The sequence below is a fragment of the Panthera leo genome, chromosome B4, assembly GCF_018350215.1.
Source record: "Panthera leo isolate Ple1 chromosome B4, P.leo_Ple1_pat1.1, whole genome shotgun sequence".
Taxonomy (NCBI): domain Eukaryota; kingdom Metazoa; phylum Chordata; class Mammalia; order Carnivora; family Felidae; genus Panthera; species Panthera leo.
The window spans coordinates 78,323,516-78,338,391 of record NC_056685.1 but is presented as its reverse complement, the minus strand read 5'-3'; the positions used below and the strand labels follow the sequence as shown (position 1 = coordinate 78,338,391).

General features: G+C 56.2%; 1 protein-coding gene across 1 annotated transcript; it reads right to left on the bottom strand.

Annotated features, from left to right (window-relative positions):
* Positions 1–74: 74 nt before the first annotated feature.
* KRT7 (keratin 7) lies at positions 75–14,508 on the bottom strand. The gene is made up of 9 exons (XM_042946620.1): positions 14,090–14,508; positions 12,418–12,629; positions 10,260–10,320; positions 8,960–9,055; positions 7,089–7,253; positions 5,977–6,102; positions 3,541–3,761; positions 901–935; positions 75–498 (listed from the first exon to the last, which is right to left on the bottom strand). The coding sequence occupies exons 1-9, from the start codon at positions 14,417–14,419 to the stop codon at positions 332–334; spliced, it is 1,413 nt and encodes a 470-aa protein (XP_042802554.1). The 5' UTR covers positions 14,420–14,508; the 3' UTR covers positions 75–331.
* Between the last annotated feature and the right edge of the window lie 368 nt (positions 14,509–14,876).

The window sequence follows — 14,876 nt, the reverse complement described above, 5'->3', positions numbered from 1 at the left end:
CACACCGGCTAAGAGCCACGCCCCTCAGAGCACCACCACCAGGTCACCAGTGTGCTTTCCCAGTCACCTGCACAAGTGGCTTCTCCGTGTTCACAGCAGACGCCATCCTCTCTGGGGCCCCTTCCTCCCCATGCCTCCCCAACCAGCTGATGAAGCCAGGATCCCAGGGGCCAGGATGGGGCTCACCCTGGCTTCCGAAAGGCTGCTTTATTGGAAGCTATTCTGACATCACTTTTCAGACTGCCTGGCCCTCTTGGGACCCGTGATGGGAGTCCTCCTGTGACCTTGGGGGGGAGGGGGGGCAGGGCTGTGGGTCTCCACACAGCAGAGCTCATTTTCGGACGCTCCTGTGGGTGGTGGCTGAGGTCCTGGTGGAATAGGACTTGATGGCCCCGGGCCCTCCGCCGCTCGAAAAGCTCAGGGCATTGCTGCCCATGGTTCCCCTGAAGGCCAGCCCGGCCAGCCCGCTGCCACCTCCACCAGTGGAGTTCACCACGGCTGCGAGAGAAACGAGAGAAACGGGAGGAGGGCTCATCAGCACCGGCCCACCACCTGAGGCCCCACCCCTCACTCCACCCTCCCCTCCTGCAGTACCTGCCCCTCCCCCTCCCCACTGCCTGACCCCACCCCCCACCACCCTCTTCCAGCAGGCCCAGAAGGAGCCTGGGACCATGCAAGGGACAATGCACCACGGGTTTCCCCCGCCCCACTCTGCCCTCTTGCAGGGCTTCCCTGGGCCATTGAGCCCGACTGGCTGGGAGCCTCAGGGCACCTGCTAAAAGCTGGTGAGGGAAAGAAGCTCCTGTCCCAGACAAGGCCAGGCCCTCAAGCCCATGTGCTATCCTGTAAGACCCAATCTAGCCCGGACAGCGCAGGAAATGGCCACAGCCAAGGACTTACAGATGTTCACAGCTCCTACTCCATCTCCGGCCAACCTGGGGGCAGAGGAGAGAGACCTGTGAGAGTGACTCTTTCCTCAGAGCTGGAGGAAGCAGTCCCAGGCCCCTCCATCCAGGCACCAGGCAGGACCGGTATTCCTTCCTCTGTCCCCACTGCGGAAGGCTACGTGACCTTGGGCAATGTCTCAGAGCCTCCATTTTCTCACTTCTAAACTGGGGTCAACTTAGTCCCAACCTCAGACTTGTTTGTGAAGGCTTAATAATATCATTTACCTAGAGCCCTGGGCACACAGGACTCGGTGGATGGGAACTGTTATTATTTATGAAGACAGCTGCCTCCCCTAACCAAATCATAAAATCCTCAAAGCGGGTTGTGGCTTATTGATTCTTGGATCTCTGGCCCCTTGCGTGAAGTCTGACATGTAGTAATTGCTCAGTCTGTATTGAAATAATTAGTGAATTGGAGATTTCACAAGGGTCGCTGAGGCAGGGACGGAGGACGGAGCAGAAGGTGGTCGGGATGGCTTTAAGCAGCCTATACTGGAAATAGAAAAGCCAAGGGAGACAGCTGGACGATGTGTTTGTTTTGTGACTCACTCCATTGTCACCAAGCCCTTGGCCTTAGGGTTGAGTTTACTCTGCAGTGGGGAGGGGAGACCTCACTTTGGTAGAAGGAGTGAGGAGAGCCCAGCTGGCCTCATCACCCCCAAGTCCAGGAAGGGGGCGGAGCAAAGGCCAAGTTCAAGAAAAGGATATGCCAGGAAGCTTCCAGGCCCCTTGCTCAACTGGGCCCTTCAAGCGCTGGGAGTTGCTAACAGTTGTGGGTGGGGAGGGAAGCCAGGTTGCAATTAGGCAGTGATTTCATGAAACAGTTTCTGGTGCCATGCCTGAAGAACTCAGAAGGAAGAGACCTGAATGTCTAAGACTAGCGATTCGTGTGATTTTTCTTTTCTCATCCTAACTAAATATTTGTTTTTGTGCAATTGTGTATTTGTAACTCTGTATTCTTAAAAGAAGGCACCCCAAAGTACATGAGTTCCTAAGACCACAAATCCTAGACCTGCCCCTGGGAAGAGTCGAGGGGTTAAGGGATAAACAAAAACAAAAAAAACAAGGAGTCCCTCTCCATGTCTCCTAAGAGTGGAGAGAGGACCGTTTCCTCTCAGAGAACCAGGATCTAAGCCCCGATGGTAGCAACCGACACTGAGATTAGGCTTTCAAGGGGGCATGTTTCCACTCTCCACGTAACCTTGGCCATGTCACTCACCATCCCTGACCTTCAGCCTGCTCGTCTGCCCACGGAAGGAAAAGGATCAGGCCCCATTCTAAGGGTCCCCACCTCTAGCTATATGAGGAAAAGAGACCCACGGTATGTGTTCCCAAGAGAGTGCTGTCCCTGCTCCTGTGGTGGAGAAGGGTGCAGAGACAGGCATCATAGCTGGGAGAGTTGGGCTCTGGAGGTGCCCTGTGCCCCAGATCAGCTGCTCTCTCTTCCCAGAGGCCTTTGGTGTTCAATTCCTCTTCCCACAAAGCCTGGGTGCCAACCCAGGTAGGTTACGGGTCAACTGTAATGGCAGAGACCCTTCCTCCTCTCCTTCCCCGACTCATATCCTTAACCATGCTTCTTCTCTTCCTCTTCCCTGCCTCCAGGCACTCTACCCTAGCACTCTCTCATTCTCCAATTCCTTCCTCTCCATTCCATTCATCCTCCAGCCTCTCTCTCCAGCCCCTCCAGAATAATGCTCCCAAAAGAAAAAGTTTGTGTAAATTCAGCATTTTACCAATGCAAGTGAGTGGTCTCTAGGTACTTCCTCTGCAAATGTTTGGTCTTCTCGGCCCATGTACAAGCTCCCCAAGGGCAGAAGCGCGTCTTACATATTACTTATCTCCGTGCTGGCTTCCAATAAGGCAAGCCATGATGAGTCCTACTTCCAAGACTTGGCCCACGCTGTTCCCTCTCACCCTCTCCAAACCCTAGCCTTCGCCCAAGGCACAACTCTAAAGCCTTGCAAATTGACTGAATGAATCGACCAACCCATCAAGGTGAGAACGAAGGCCCAACTTCACGGACATAGGTTCCAAGTCTTTCACGAAGAATTCCTGTAACACTAACCCAGCCCGGCCTGCTCTCTGGCAGCAGGTATGCAAATATCTCGGGGACCCCATGACATTCAGTCAATATCCTGTGACTTGGCACTCAATTATGCAGTGAGAAGCAGCCTGGCATCATGGACGAGGCTTGGACCAGGAATCAGCAGAGCGTGACTGCACACCTGACTTGCCCCCTCAAGTCATAAAACCGAACCGCAGTTTCCCCTCGGTAAACTAGAAACAGTACCTGCCCTGCTTACCTGAATGTGTTGTGAGGGTCAAATAAGATGACCCTGGCCACACATATGAAGTGGCTGTTATTATTCCAACTTTCTCATTGAGCATTACACCACGTGGTCTTTCCTACTGCCAGGTCATCTCATCAGGGGCAAAGAAGCAAGCATCAGCTATACCCTCCCTGCACTTCCCGCCCCCCGCCCCGTGCCTTGCAGAAAAGAGTACACAGGAAATGTCTGTGGACGAATGAATGGCAAGCCCCAGTCCCCACTGAGCCCCAGAAGGATCCCCTTCCTGGCCTCTGTGACCTCACCGGCTCTCCTCGCCCTCCAGCAGCTTGCGGTAGGTGGCAATCTCGATGTCCAGAGCTATCTTGACGTTCATGAGCTCCTGGTACTCTCGCAGCTGCCGGGCCATGTCCTGCTTGGCCCGCTGCAGGGCAGCCTCCAGCTCCTCCTTCTTGGCACGCGCATCCTTGAGGGCCAGCTCCCCATGTTCTTCGGCTTCTGCAATGGCAGCCTCCAGCTTGGCACACTTTAAGCGATAGTGCAGCTGTGAGCTGGGGGACAGGACTCGCCAGTCACTGCCTCCCTGCCTCCCCGGCCAGCTCCAGGGCAACTCACTCACAGTGGCTTTCCTGGCACCAGCCTACTCCCCCAGCACCCGGGAATCCCAAGGATTAAATACATGGGCTCTGTCAGGGCGCCTGGGTGACTCAGTCTTGTTGCGCGTCCGACTTCGGCTCAGGTCATGATCTCACAGTTTGTGAGTTCGAGCCCCACATCGGGCTCTCTGCGGACAGCTCAGGGCATGGAGCCTGCTTCGGAATCTGTGTCTCCCTCTCTCACTCTGCCCCACCCCTGCTCATGCTCTGTCTCTCTGTCTCTCTCTCTGAAATAAGTAAACGTTAAAAAATTTTTAGAAAATAATAAATGCTATTAGGATTTACACGTGCCCATCCCCCCAGTCCCCAGCTGGAGGAGATCCAAAGCCACAGGATCTTCGTTGAGTCCCCAAATTTCAGGCAGCTGGCAAGAACAAAAACCATCTTCAAAACAGGCCCAGAAACAGGGGGACTTGGAGCAGAGAGACACTGCTTGGAACCCCCAGACCTAAAATGTCTGATCAACAGCCCCCCTGGTTTTGGCCCGGTTGGTCGGATCCACAATGGATCCAAGCGACAGATGCCACTTCTGGCCCAGCATGAATGAGCATTCCTTCTGTTTGCAGCTAGTCTTTGCCCCAGGAACCTATCTAGTCCTGGGCCTCCTCTCGTGCAGCTCAGAGAGCTGCCACTCCCTCCCCTACCCAGCAGCCCAGCACTCGCCCTGCCTCTTACCGGCCACTCCCTGCCTCGGACCCTCCCTTGTCTCCAGTGAGCTCTGCCTCCCTGCCAGCCTTCCCCATACTCTGATCCTCCCGGGAGACCCTCTCATGTCCACACTGGTGCCCCCTTGGTCAGGGCCATACCGCCCCCTCTGGGCCCCTCGATGGTGGTCACCCCAACTCCAGGGCCTGGCTCTGCCCTGTTGGACAAGAGGAGAACCAGATGTGGCAGGGTTTGGGAAACCACCACACGTTATTCCTGGCCTGGAAGCCGCCTTGCTTCACCAGTGATGCACAGTCCTGCATCTGTGCCAGGAGGCAGCCTCCACCCTCAGGTGAAGTGGCCTTCAGGGCTCCAAGGGGTGGGCATGTCTGGGTAAATCACCCGCACATCCCATCCCCCCCAGCTCAGCTGGAAATGAGCTCTCTGGAGCTGCAGCACCGATTACCTCCCCTGCCTCCCCACTGCAGACACCTGCTGAGGCTTCGATGCCCTGTCTATCCCCACACCTTGGCCAGGGCCTGGACCCCACCCCCGTCCACCGGCTCCTCAACATCTGCCCCTTGCCGGCTACACATCCTCCCTTTAGCCTGTCATCATGGGAAGCCTCTGCCCCAGCCCGTGCTGAGAAGGAGCAGTGAGTCAGACAAATAGGGTCCTGCTCTCCAGGCATTATTTATATTTCAGTGAGGGTAGGGGACTGCCAACTACTTAATTAATAAGACAGAAAACTTCAGATAGTGATAGATGCTTCAGGAAGCTTCAGACACATTGCTGACAGAGTGGCTGGTGGTTGAGGAAGCCACCTCTGAAAAGAGGACTTATGTCCAAGACCCCAGGGATGACGAAGAGGTGGCCACGTGCTGAGCTAGGAGAGCCACGTTCCACGCGGAGGGAACACCAAGTGCAAAGGCCCTGAAGCCTGAACGTGTCTGGCGAACGCAAGATACAAGAAGCAGGCTAGTGTGGCTGGAGCACGGTGAGAGGCAGTGGTAGGAAGTGAGGGACAGGACCTTGTGAGCCACACTAAGGGTATCTGCTGGCCTGGGTCCCATGAATCCCTGCAGATTGCAAGCTCCCAGGTACAGCACGTTGCACCCGGAGAGAGGTGCAAGGAGAGTACCAATTTGGTAACGAATTTGGTAACGAATGATGGTTTTTCTCGGGCTGGGAAGTCTGAGGCTCCCTCCACAGGCTCTGTGCCCAGCTAGGACTCTTCTCCTCCCTTTGGCCTGAGCCAGGACCTGGCCATGAACATTCTCTCCTGGAGATCTCACAAGGGCCCTCGAGATCTCACGGGCTCGTGAGACTTGAGCTGCACCAGCTTCAGGCTGGGAGAGCCTCCTGCTCCCCATTCTCAGATGGCTGCCCTTCATGCGCCCCAAGAAACAGGGAGGAGCAGGGAGGAGGGCTTGTTCCCACCTGGTTCTTAATGCTGTCGATCTCAGCCTGCAGCCTCTGGATGGCACGGCTCATCTCTGCAATCTCATTCCGGGTATTCCGGAGGTCGTCCCTGTGCTTCCCAGCCTGGGCCTGGAGGGTCTCAAACTGGAGGGCCACACAGAGATGTACGGTGAGGGGGTGGTCAGCGATTACAGGGAACTCATCTTTTGTCCCATCCACTGAAGGCCCAAGGTTCTGAGTGATGAAACCTCCTAGCTTATCTTCCCAGGAAGCCACGGTCTGACCCCCAGCAATCTTCACGCCCTGCCAGCAAGCAGGGGGGGTATAGCAGAGGTTTGCTTTCCTTCCAGTCAGGACAGGAAGGGCGAGGATGGCTCCCTGGGGCCCACCGCCATTGGTCCTGGGCCTCCACCCATCCCCATCATGTCCCAAGTGCCGGAGAATCACTAGAAGTCTGAGATCCTCACCCGTTAAACAAACCCCTATTAAAAACACACTTATTAAAAACATCAGCACCACCCATTTTACAGATGGGAAGAATGAGTCCTGGAGAGTGGGAGCCACTGCCCAAGGATCACACGGCAAGTCTGAACCCAGGTCACCTTGTTGGCATGCCTGTGCTCTCACCTATGTCCCACGGATGATTCCCTATCTCAGCAGAGACATCCCTCTGCTGCTCTTACATGCTGCCTCAGGCTCCCTCTTCTAGAACACTGGTTTACCCCAGCACACTCCCTCAGCACCTGCACAGTCAGCCGCCCTGCCTCCACACGGCATGTGCAATGATTAAACCTCCCCGGTCTGGAGGCCTAGGGCCCAGGATCTAGTCCCTACTCTTGCATCTACTACATCTATTAGCTGTGTGGAGTTAGGCAAATTACTTAACCTCTCTGTGCTTCAGGTTCCTCTGCCCTGTCCCCCCATCAGGCTGGGATCTCTTCCTGGGGAGGGACTTGGCCTTCACATCTTCTTCTTCCCAAGGCACTGGAGAGTACCTTAGACTTAACACTGGTGCCTGCCAGGACAGTGGGACCCAGGCCCAGAAGCTTGGAGACAGGTGAGGAGTAAGGGAAGCTGACACCGAGGACGCTGCCAGGAAGGAAAGAGTAGTACCCTCAGCAGCCTCACACCTTAGTCTGGTACCAGGCCTCGGCCTCAGCCCGGCTGCGGCTGGTGATTTCCTCGTACTGGGCCTTGACCTCGGCAATGATGCCATCCAGGTCCAGGGAGCGGCTGTTGTCCATGGACAGGACCACGGACGTGTCCGAGATCTGGGACTGCAACTCTGCCAACTCCTGCCGGGACCAGACAGAATGTCAGGACTTGGGGCATGACCCCACCCTGTTCCCACAACCCATCCTGGGACCCCCCCACTGCCACACTAGAGGAAGGCAAAGGGAGAAGAGGGAGAGGAAGGCAAAGTGGGTGTGGGTCACCAGGCAGTGAGGGGACACAGACCCAGCACGTGCTAAATAGTCCGCCCACCCGTGGCAACCCAGAGAGCCCATTAGTAACTTCTCAACAAAAGAGTCTGGTGGGATCACAGCCAATAGAGAAGCGACAGAATGTGGTCAACGGTAATGTCTCCTTCTGGGAGCTCTGCTGTGGCAGGAGCTCGGTCATGAAGTGGATCACTAGGGGGTGTGGGTAAAATAAAATATCCCACCCAATAACGGAACTCTCTCCAGCCTTCAAAACGGATGATATGGCTGTACTTATAGCTATGGTACACCATTACATGAAAAAAAAATACACTCCTGTTTTTATTTAAAATACATATGTCTAGGGGCGCCTGGGTGGCTCAGTCAGTTGGGCGTCTGACTTCGGCTCAGGTCATGATCTCCCAGTTCGTGAGTTTGAGCCCCACGTCGGGCTCCATGCTGACCACTCAGAGCCTGGAGTCTGCTTTGGATTCTGTGTCTCCCTGTCTTTCTGCCCCTCCCCTGCTCGTGCTCTGTCTCTCTCTGTCTCAAAAATAAATAAAAACATTAAAAAATAAAAATAAAATGAAATATATATTTCTGTATCTCTCTGTGTGTATAGGCACAGTTCGCAAAGTCTGAGAAGGTAGGTACCAAGATGATAAGAGCACAGATAAATGACCTGTTTTGTGCTTTACTCAATTTTCTGGATTTTTGGCCATGAGCATGTACTTCTTTCATGATGAGAGGAAAATAATTAACTACACATATACGTATACGTAGGCACGCATACGTACATAGACGTACATATATATAACATGCAACAGACGTATGAAGGGCTGCACAGAGATCAGAATGCCCGAAGGAAACCCCAAGGAGCCAGCCCCTGCATTAACACACGTGGAAATTCACTGAGGGGCTAATGGAGGCTGGACGTTCACAAAAGCTAGACTGAAAGGAGTTGAGAAGTGGTCTATAATTAACCTCATATATAATAAAGTCGCAGACCAGCCCTGCCAGATGACTGGCCATCCTATCTTCTGCTGAAGGCCAGAGATTCTCACTGATAGGAATGGAGAGTTTCTAAATCCCCAAGTGGAAAAAGAATTGAAAGCCCATGGCAGGGGAAGAAGGAGAGAATGAGACCACAGGGGTAGACAGTGGCCTGTTCTTGGGGGCCACCCATCCAGTCCCTCCGGGCGTAAACTCCTAGGCACCACAGTCTCTCCTGACTCAGGACCCCCTGCCCACCCCACCCAGCCCACCTCTGAACTCCATCACAGCCCAGGATTCCCTAGACATTCTCCTGGTTCCTTCCAACCCCTCCCAACACCCCTCCTAACAAATGGTCATCCCATGTTTCTAGAAGGCCAATCCTAACTGACCCCACCCTGCTCTGCTACCCTCAGCCCCTCCTAAACTCCCTGCCCACCATGGATTCCTGAATCCAGAAAAGTTAAAGAAGAGGATAAGTCCTACACACACACTCAACACACACCAAGACGGCCCAGAGGCAGGGGGTAAACCCCTTGATTAAGACACGGAAGACATGACACGTCTCCCATATCCAAGGTCCTTACCGTCTCATAGAGGGTCTTGAAGAAGTTGATCTCGTCATTCAGGGCATCCAACTTGGCCTCCAACTCCACCTTATTCATGTAGGCAGTGTCCACGTCCTGGGGGGCGAGGAGGGGGGGGTGGCAAGAAGGGGTAGAGAGACACCATGGATTCATACACGGACCATTTAGCCGGGATGGGAGCAAGCCAGCTCTGTCCAACCCACAGGGTCAAACACCAGGGCACTGCCAAGAAACATAGCAGTTCTCCAGGCCGTGTGACCTGGCCACAGGACGTCTCCTCTACTGGGCCCTCCCAGGCTGCGTGAGGAACATCATTTCCATGCATCATTCCAGGCACCATACCGGTGTCTGCCTTCCCGGCACCAGAAGCCCAAAGCAGCCCCCAGCCCCAAACCTAGCACTCTCCCAGCTCCTGACTGGTGGTTTGGACACAGCCCTGGCTCTACCACCTACTAGCCATGTGACTTTGCACAAACCACTTCAACTCCGTGAGCCTCAACTTCTTATGAAATAGAAGAGCACAAAATCATCTAGACTCCAAGATAAGGCTCGTAGATGTGGAGGACCTCCAGCCTAAACGCAGCTTAGGTGACTGTGATACAGGTAAGCCACAGGTAACAGTGCAAGCCCAGGTGACACTGGGGAGCCACACATTCCTGTGCCCAAACTCCCGTGGGTAAGGCTCGCTTTTATTCATCCCCAAAGCTCCTAAATCTTGAAAGGCCCAGCACCCTGGGGTAGGTTGTCTTCACGTGGGTGGGCCGTGAACACAGTTGCCCAGAGAGTGGACTGAATCAGGATCTGAAATCAAGCCCTTGTAAGATATTCCTAAGGCCTTCTAACCTTGGCTTGCACTTCTCCAGGGACAGGGAGATCGCTCTGCCTCAGGCAGCCTGTCGCATTCCTTCAGCAAATATTTCAGCCCTGCCATTTGCCAACCTTTGTCTGTCATGAAAAGTTCTGACTGTGATAGAGCACTTCCCTATTTGGGCTTGAAATCTCCCCTTCTAACCTCCATCTTTTGGTCTTAGCTCTAACCCCTCGAGGCCAAAAACAAGTCTAGTGACTCACCAGACGTGCACACAAACACATACACAAGTACACAGGACGGACCGTGCTATGAGGCCCTGGCTTCCAGATCTGTCCTTTTCCAGGCTCATCACTCCCTTCTTCCAGTACTCAGGCCAGACTTTGGCCACAGGTCCCTACTGGCTGGCTGCTCAGGTGAGAGGGCCACGTGGTCCCCTGGCCCATGTGTTTTCAGACAATGCCCCCCACACCAGCCTGTCTGCCCCCTCACCTTTTTCAGCACCACGAACTCATTCTCAGCAGCCGTGCGACGATTAATTTCATCTTCGTACCTGCAGGAGAAGGAGGGTGTGTGGTGTGGGTGCAGCTTTGCCTCTGTCCCCCCTCCTCTCCAGGTGTGGAACTCTGCCCTGCATTGGCTTCACCCCTCCTTAATGACACGCCTGGGAAATTGGGTGTCAGCTGTGAAACCAAATGTCCCTGACTTTCCCTTATAGCTATTCCTAAGGCTAGGAATCTCCACGCAGGATGAAAGGAGGGAGAGGAGGAAATGTATATAAAGTAAAGGACAAAAACTGCACAATCTAGGAGCAAAAAAGCAATAGTCATAGCCATGCTTAGGGACCTTTTAAATGGGGCCTGCGCTGTTAGGTGCTTCCCACGGATTAGCTCACTTAACCCTCACGACAACCCTGTAACAATGGTACCACGATCAGCAGGAGGCACAGAGCGGGACATAATCTGTCCAGTCACTAAGCTGCTAAGTGGCAAAGCCCAGACTTAAACCCAGGCAGTCTGACTCCAGGCCCATGCCCTAACCACTGCCTAATCCCACCCTCAGGAGGCAAAGAAGGAGCCTGAAGCGGAGGCAATTTATGAAATCAGGAAGAGGGTGCAGCCAAGTTCTGGGGAAGAACCAGGCCCCAGCTAGGTGGTCTGGCGCCAACCCTACTCCCACAGGGCAACCCCCCCATCCCTCCTTGTTCCAAGAGGCCAGCCCCACCCATAGGAGGACACTGGAATTCAGGACACAGAGCAAGAGAGCACTGGAGCCTGACCCAGCATTTATTTGGAAACTTTTTAAAAAAGGTGTCAGAAACCGGAACTCAGCAGGGCCCGAGGGCTACAGGAGGGCAGCAGGGCAGCTATGATGGGGAGCAAGCAGGCCCCTCCAGGAGCCCAGACCCCCAGCGCCCCGCTCCCTGAGGTTCTATAGAATAGTTGTGGAAATATCCTGAAGGCCATCTGTTCACTCTTGCCTCAGCACCATGCCACTGAGAGCAGAGGGCGCACAAATCGGAGCTCACTGGGCCCTTCCATGTGCCCTTTCCAGGCCTCCCTGGGCCCCAGTCCTGAGCTCAACCTGGCATGTAGGCTCTGGAGTGAGGGTATATGTCAGCGCGTGCAAATACACACACACACACACACACACACACACACATGACAACAGAGGCTTGCTGGTTGCCCTGCACCTGTCTGTCTCCACCTGCTGTGGGATTATTGCTGTTGACTGTCGCTCTAGGCTGTCGCTCTAGGGAAGTAGGGGAGTGGGCACCCTCCACAGAGGCCTTTTTGTTTGTTCTACCTCCGGTCACAGCCAGTGGCCCTGCTCGGCTTAGTCATGCACCTCCAGGGCAGAGCACAGAACTCACTCACTACTCCCAGCACCACTGGGCAAGTATGCTAGGGTGGGGCCCAGCCCAAGCCTCTGGCTTCGGTTTCCGTTCGGTGACAAAAGAGAATTCAGTGGGCACCTCAAAGGCTTGTCCTTAAACCCCCAGTCTTCCAGGTCCCTGCAAGCCCTGCCCACCGCCGACCCCCCCGCCCCCGCCCCACCACAGCCTCCTCTCTGGTTCCTGCGCTGACCAGAGCCACCCCTCAGCCTCTGCAACCCTCCCATGGCTCACAACGATCCCTCCCTCTCCTTGCTTCTTTCAGCCCCAAGTCGGCTCTGTGTCTCCTCCTGGGAGTCAGGGGCCCGACATTCAAGTCCCAGCTCTCCCAGTGACCTGCCACATGATCTCCATCAGGACCCTGAATCTCTCTGGTGTCTAACTCCTCACCGAAACAGAGGAGCTTTTCTAGAACATTCTGTGAGGGTCGCACACGTTCTGAAGCACACCAGTCACAGGACACCTCTGTCCTACCCTCTCCTGGAGCCTTGGTCAGGCACCCAGAGAGAACAGCGCGGGTCAGGGCTGAGCGGGGATATTTCCCTGGGAGTAAGTCGGAAACAGCCCCCAGGAACAAAGAGAGGAACGGAGAGACAGGGAATGTGTCGGTCAAAGCCTTCCCTTCAAGGGTTGCTGTACTGAGCGGCTACACACTTGACCCCTAAGCCCAGAGAAGGCCTGCTGAGGATCAGCCGATGACGGGTGCACGCCCCCACCCCCCGCCCCAACCAGGGCACACCACACTGGGGTCAGTACTTGTTCTTGAAGTCTTCTACCGCGTCCTGCACGTTCCGCAGCTCCACCTCCAGGCGGCCTCCTTCGAGCTGCAGCCCCTCAAGCTGCCTCCGCAGGCCAGCAATGTGCGTCTCAAAGATGCTGGGGAGGCCGCTGCTCTTGGCCAACCTCTGCTCCTGCAGCAGGGTCCACTTGGTCTCTAGCAGCTTATTCTGCTGTTCCAGAAACCGCACCTGAGAGTAAAACAGAGGAGGAAGCTCATGAGGGGCAGGCCGTGCTGCCCACACTGGGCTTGGGAGGGTCTCTGCCCACCCCACACAGCCCAGGCTCCCACGGGCCGTTCCCCCAGCCAGGGACCCCAGCCCTTGGTCCCCTCCTCCAGGGCTCTCTGTCTTACGTGTCTTAAAGCCTGACCCAGGGGTCAGGGCTACCCGGTCACCAAGGTGTCCCCTCCCACCTATGTTCCCTGCCACACTACAGATGATCTTTCCCCCCACCATCCCTGAAGGGTTGCCCCCTCCTTGTCTGTCCTGGGCCACCTCCCTCAGTATCCTCTCTCTGCCTCCCCTTTCTTCCAAGATCTCAGGACAGGGTGCTACAAAATGAGCACCTACTAGATGCTCAGCTTGGGGTCCAAAAGTCCCCTTGGATGCTTCCAGTGTGCCTGGGAGTGGGAAGCAACCTCCCCAAAACTAGCAACTCGGAGCAGCAGGACCTGGGGGGCTACAGACAGAAAGGTAGAACCGCTCAACAGCAGGGGAGGATTCCGGGCCTGGGGAGGCTTCAGGAGAACCTTAAGGACGTATACTTGTGAATGATGAAGGAGAGGGCATGGGGGCGGGGAAAGGAGAGAACTACAGCCAAACAAGGGAGGGAAGGTCTGGTCTATACCCGGGAGGCAGGAGGCCCTGGCCAGAGGGGTCCAGCTAGGCTAGCCCTTAGTTCCTGATCCAGCCCTACATCGCTCCCTTCCTAGACCCTCCAGTCAAGTCTGCTCCTCTCCTTGCCAACGATCACTCTCTCTCCCCCACTCCCTCCCCCAACCCTGTGGGACCCAAACAGCCAGGAAAAAACGCTTCCAAATGGCCCTTCCCCAGGGCCTCTCAGTGTGCTCCCCACCCCCCACGGGGGGGCCCAAATGGGCTCTCTCCAAGGGCCTCCCTTCCACCACCAAAGGGAGTCTGGAGGACCGGGTAAGTGGGCAGGTACGTCAGGGAGCCTCCCTCCCTCCCTCCAGCCCTTGATTTTCAGCATCTGCCCCAGCAGAAGCAGTAGGAGGAGGGAGGACCTCCTCAGCTGGGAACAGTGTATCACCCCTACCCCATCTCTGACGCCACACAGCCCCCTCTCAGAGAAATTCCTGGCCCTGGCCTCTGGAGCTCCCCACCTGAATCAGCCCAAGAAGCCAGCAGCCCACTCACAGACGCGCCAGCGCCGCCAGCCGCGGCTGCCTGACAGACTCAAGCACACATCCTGGGAAGAAAACGCAGGGCGCTTTGGGCAGCTCTCTGGAAGAGGAGGCTTGGAGACTGAAGGGGAAAAACAGCCACAGGCTTCACGAGAAAGAGAAAGGTTTCTGATAGTGGCGGAAAGAGAACACGCCAGGCCTCCGGGCGCCTGGCCCGCGCGCGGGCTGGGCTGGGGTGGCTGCTGTGGCCCGGAGCGTGGCTTGGGGCCGGGTACGGCGGCTCACCTTGTCGATGAAGGAGGCGAACTTGTTGTTGAGGGTCTTGATCTGCTCGCGCTCCTCCTGGCGCACCTGCTGGATGGTGGGGTCGATGTCCATCCGCAGCGGGACCAGCAGGCTCTGATTGATGGTGACTTCGCGGATGCCGGCGCCCACCGGGCCCCCGTGGGTGGAGCGCACGGGCACACGCGCCCGCGTGGTGCCCAGGCCATAGAGGCTGCTGCTGCTGAAGGCACCGCCGCCGGGGCGCACGGAGCTCAGGCGCACCTGGGCGCCGCGACCCGGGAAGGCGGCGGAGCGCGAGCTGAAGACCTGGGAGCTTAAGTGGATGGACATGTTGGCTGGACCGGGCTGGACCTAGCGGCGGGCGCGAGGGAGCCGAACTCTCTGACCTCCCGAGGCCGGGTCGCTTTTATCCACTAGGCTCCGGTGGCGGATCGGCTTACACAGGTAGGGGCGGGGCTGGCCGCCGGCCACCCTTCGCTGCCTGCCGGGCCCCTCCCCGGGTCACGCTTCCGCTCTCCGCCCTGGCCGGGCTTTGGGGCCCAAGCCGGAAGCTCCCAAGTGGGGCGCAGGGCCATAGACCCCCAGAGCCCCGGATGCGGGCTGACCTACAGAGTGGCAGGAGGGAGACCGCCGTCTGAGCAGATCTGAAACAAGTTCAGTGTTCCGGGAGGAGGCTTGGGCAAGATTCCTGAGGCCAGAGCAGAGAGATCAAGCCGTAAAAGACTGGGGGAAGGGGTGGGCAAAAAGTTCTAGTCCGGGAGTCAGCCCCCAGCTCCCCACCCCAGGC